The sequence below is a fragment of the Carassius auratus genome, chromosome 25, assembly GCF_003368295.1.
Source record: "Carassius auratus strain Wakin chromosome 25, ASM336829v1, whole genome shotgun sequence".
Taxonomy (NCBI): domain Eukaryota; kingdom Metazoa; phylum Chordata; class Actinopteri; order Cypriniformes; family Cyprinidae; genus Carassius; species Carassius auratus.
Window position 1 is genome coordinate 9,647,358 of NC_039267.1, and position 5,030 is coordinate 9,652,387.

Here is a 5,030-nt window from a genome sequence, read left to right on the forward strand (position 1 = left end):
TCTTCAGTGTCACATGATCCTTCAGAAATCATTCTAATTCACTGATTTGCTGCTTAAAAAAATGATCAGTGATAAAAATGTTCAAAAAGACAACATTTATTGTAAATAAATTATATATATATATTACTGATCTTATGTTTATTTAGTTAAACTAAATTTATATATATATCTTATTGTACTCAAATATGATATTCTTTGGGTTAAGTTCATCACAGATCAATTACTCTACTACTGAATATTTATTTTATGCAACGGTCATATAAACAAGAAGTTAATATAAAATAATTGTCATTTCAGATAATATGGCTGTTCAATTTATTTATTTATTTTAGATTGAGCAACGGAAGTAGTTGGGTTACAGAGACACCCACAGAACTAGAAAGTAGTGAATACAGACATGCATCAGCACTACTGAAATGCCACTTTTCTAATTAAACGAATGAACCGGCAATAACAGTTGTCTAAAGATAGTAACAAGCAGGTCTGTGCATGTTAATTCTCAGACGAGTCGGTCTCCTCCGTAGAACCGTCGCTCTCCATTTCGATCCTCTTGCGTTGGTGTAGGGACTTGCGTGGTGAGGCCTTCTTGGACATTTCCTTCTGTCCCACAGCGCTGCTGCTGCTATTGGATGTAGGGCTAATGGCAACTTGAGCTATGCTGGAAGAATCACAGAAACATGCTGTCAAATGCTAGTACATTAGCTTTAATAAATGTATTAAATATAAAAAAGACTGTTAGCAAACTCTCTGTCTTAAAATAACAGATGGTTTATAGTTAACCAGCAAGTGACTGTAATATACTCTTTGAAGCAAGTCCGTCTCTCTCACAGTCTCTCTAGTTCCTGGTCCATCTCGGGATCAATCAGCAGGTCCGATTTATTGGGAAGAGCACCTGATTAATAAATGGCACAAGATAAAGCATTAAGTGTATATTTCAAATTGATACAAGTTACAAGTATTCAGAAATACATTTAAAGGAGTCATATGATGCTTTTTAATAATCATTATTTTGTGTATTCAGTGTAACTTAATAAGATGACATGCTTTAATGTTCAAAATCACATTATTTTGCAAATAATGTACATTATTGTAGGTCCTCTATGCCCCGCTTCTCTCAAATGCATTGTTTTCTATAAAGTCCCTCCCTCTGACAAGCACAGTCTGTTCTGATTGGTCAACTGACCCAGTGCACTGTGATTGGCCGAACACCTCAAGCTCTAGTCGGAAATGTAATGCCCCTTTCCATAATCGCGAGCTTCATCTTTCAAAATAAATGTAAAAACCGTTAAAAATGTCCTTAGTTGTACCATCAGTTCAAGCCAGAAAGAGAAACAGAGTCGTATGACAGACACATTGATGAAGCTCATATGTGTTTGCAGTACACAAGCCACGGACGGTTAAGACAGCTGACTCCACTGTGTGACCCTGTCTCTCTCTCTCTCTCTCTCTCTCTCTCTCTCATACACAGAACATCTAGTGGCATTACGCAAATATTTCCACATAGTGACGTAGACATTTGGGGGCTCGTTTAAATGAGCCGTTTTAGGGGGGCGTGGCAGAGCCTTAACTTTGATAAAGAATATGTCTTTGGTTTTGAGATTTTAGTCTGTGCAACTTCTGGTGCAATCAGCTTGTAACACTCCAAAGAGAAAGGAAAACTTGAAATCACATTATATGACCCCTTTAAGCATCATCCAGTGCTCACCGATGTCTTGGTTTACTCCCTCATGTTTGGCCAAGGCCATCAGGAAGCCATAGAAAGACACTCGCTGACTGCTCTCTAAGATCTCCTTAATGGCAACAGTGGAAGGAAACCTGGCAAAATGAAATTACTTTCATATTCTAGTGGTAAAGATGGCTATAATGGGTCCTATTACATTAAGTGATAAACAAAAGTATAAGCATTAGCATTCTTTTATAATTATAAATATAGATGCAATTATTCATATGTAATTTAAATATATATTTAAAGCTGCAGTCTGTAACTATTTTGTGTCCAAATGTAATAAGAATTTATAATAAGCGAGTATACCATGAATCCATTTTCCAAACCGTGTACTAGGCTTGTCCTGAATCACTATGGTACACCTATAATAAGTGTTTATATTTGGACTATTTTAGAATGGTTTGGGTAGGTACCGTTGTGGAGTAGCTCAGTACATGCGTGATTCATTATGCACATAAACAGACAGAAGTAGCTCCGGCTACAATGTTCTTCCACAAGACGTACGCAGTTTTGTTTGTTAACCACTGCAGTGCTAAATGTTACAGACTGCAGCTTTACATATAAATTGAATATTATAAAAAAATTAAATAGCAAATTCTAAAGTAATAAAATAACTTTTGAAATTATTTTAAATATGAAAAAATGTATTATATATAAAAAAAAAAATAATAATATATATATATAAAATAAAATGTATAACAAAAAATAATTGGTAACTAAATGACATGAACAAGTTTACATGAATAAGTTAACTTTTGTCTTACTTGTGTTTAAACCTCTCACAAAGACCCTCTATACATTCACAAAAGATGGAGGAGTCTACGCCTTCTTGAGCGTCTGGCTCCTCGCTGGCTGCGCTGGATATCTGCTCCACCGAGGTGGAGGTCGGGACTATGACAGTGTTTGGGCTCTTCCCCGACAGCAGGTCCTGGTAGATCACAGACACACTCTCCACAAACTCTGTGAAATTGAATGAGGATGAGATCATTCCGATGAAAGACGGAGCCTCGGTAACCATAGAAATGCTTGATGATGTCACTGGTCTTTTGTTACAACCGCAGTTAAACTCTCAAGGTCAGAGCAGCTTTTGTTGTTAGCCGAACCTTTAAATATCACCAGTGCTTTTGTGATTGGGTGCTTGACTGATAACACCTGAATCTACTTTTTCAACCTCAAGATTTTACCCTTCATTTTAGTTGACTGTATAAGAAAAAAACGATTACTTTAAGTGGTCACACTGTTTTTTTTTTCTTCTTTTTTTCAATATGTAATTTTATCTGAATTCACTTAAATTGTCTTTTTTTTTTTTTTATAAAGTAGGTTCTGTGACTCAAAACTTGAAGAACCTCAATTCTACCAAAGTAAAAAATTTGAAAAATACAGCTTATTATTACAGTTATAATTGCAGCTTCATATAGTGTTATATTATATTAAATTATGTTATAAAGTGTATTACCTTCATAAAAGAACTGGATTTGGAATGCATAAATAAAATCTGAGAATGACATTAGACAGTCTGTAGCATCTTCTATCAGGACAATCCTACAAAAAAAATAAATAATTAAGTAAATCTGTTAAATATGAATATGAAAGGAGGGAAGGATCAAGGAAACATCAAAAAAACTAAAATGGATCTACCTGGCTGCATTTTGTACCATCTCAGTAGGAAAGTCAGGACACAACAGCTGTAAAAGTGAACTGTATTCGGACATCGCCAACAGATCTGCATGAAGAAACGGCCGAATTAGTTCACTGTAAACTTACCAATGCAAGCAACTAAAGTAAAGGCTTATGGCTTAACTTAAAAAAATGATGCAGGGGACATTTGCCTCTGCTTACCCCCATTTTTGCCAATCTGTCTGAAGCATTTCCAAAAGGTATGGATGAAAGACTCTCTGTTATGAGGAGTCACCTTGATGTAACTGAATTCCCTGAAGAGCACATGATTCCCATTCTTCACACTGGTAAAACTGTAATGTAACATGGTAATATCTGTATTTAAAAATATTAATATATATATATATATATATATATATATATATATATATACACAATAGCATTTATTAATAAATAATATTTTATTTATATAACCTATAATTATTCATTTATAAATAAAAATTATATAGCTGTATAGCTATAAGTGCTAAGTAGCAACAACTTACTATTCTGCAAAATATCGCACCACACCAAACTGAGTGTATTCCTCTTTATGTTCAAGTAGCTGTGTGACTGCATCGTTGAGATAGATCAGGACATTCGTTTCAGCTGGAAAGGAAAAAGAAAAGGGCATGTCATGACAGTAGTGTTAAAAATGGTCAAGCAGTTATCTTTGAACCGGCTGCAGCTTATCAATCTATGAACCATCAAAACAACCACTTAGATATAATAACCGTGACTTACCTAAATACTCGTCAACAGTGAGGCTGAATCGATCCGTGTTCATTTTCATTGTGTTATGGTTTTAAATGATTTGTCTTAGCTGGGATGCAGATGCGGTGCATGACTCTGCTGGTGACCCATTCAGTATAGAGTCTCTGTAGCTGCTTTAGCGGTCAGTGTGTCCACCCTGCACTGCGCCAGACACAACATATGTACAATATCTTAGGGCTCAGAGCTAAAATTGCAGGTAAACATCATATTAATCAATTTGAATATATTTATTCTCTTATTTTAAAAATATAGGATCACTGGAAATCGATATTTGTGATTTGTCCAGAAACATTTATTTTGTATTTATGTAAGAATCTCAGTATCTTCGCTCAAATTCATCCAGGGATATGTAAGCCAACCAATAGACGACGCGGTTGAGCCGCACGTGACACAATACGGAAGTGAGCGCTGGGTGGAGTCTCGCCCTATTTTTAAAAAATGCTTGGCTGTGTTTCGTCGGTTTTTGTTGATGCTGCTGCGGCTATGGAAACCCGCGCATGCGCAGCGCACGAGGATTTGTAAATAAAAGTATTTTTGTGCTGTCACAGTGCGTGTACATATCATTTCCAAAAGCACGCTTAGAGGGTATTTAGTTGTTTAAAAATTTACATTTTATTTCTTATGTAAATGTAATATTATAAAAACGTGTGTGTGTCAACCAAAATTGGTTCCAGCATCACCAAAATGAATTCTTTACTAAAAAAGGTCATTAGACTGTAGACACAATATAAGATTAAACACTGTAATTGTATTCTCAGTTTATTGATGCACAAATATATGCAAACTCTACGTTACATATCCAATAAAAAAATATGTTTAACAGCACAGCATCTAAATGCACTGCACAGCCTATAAGAAACGAAGTGGTGGTTTG

General features: G+C 35.3%; 1 protein-coding gene across 2 annotated transcripts; it reads right to left on the minus strand.

The window, feature by feature from the left end:
- Positions 1-303: 303 nt before the first annotated feature.
- cstpp1 (centriolar satellite-associated tubulin polyglutamylase complex regulator 1) lies at positions 304-4,477 on the minus strand. 2 transcript variants are annotated; one of them, XM_026203290.1, is made up of 9 exons: positions 4,127-4,477; positions 3,889-3,991; positions 3,566-3,696; positions 3,365-3,449; positions 3,183-3,268; positions 2,491-2,686; positions 1,706-1,815; positions 829-892; positions 304-658 (listed from the first exon to the last, which is right to left on the minus strand). In XM_026203290.1, exons 1-9 carry the CDS (start codon positions 4,173-4,175, stop codon positions 493-495), a joined length of 990 nt encoding a protein of 329 aa, XP_026059075.1. In that variant the 5' UTR covers positions 4,176-4,477; the 3' UTR covers positions 304-492. The 2 variants fall into 2 exon arrangements, with proteins under 2 accessions (XP_026059075.1, XP_026059076.1); XM_026203291.1 differs by having other exon boundaries at positions 523-658; positions 802-892; positions 4,127-4,476.
- Positions 4,478-5,030: the final 553 nt, after the last annotated feature.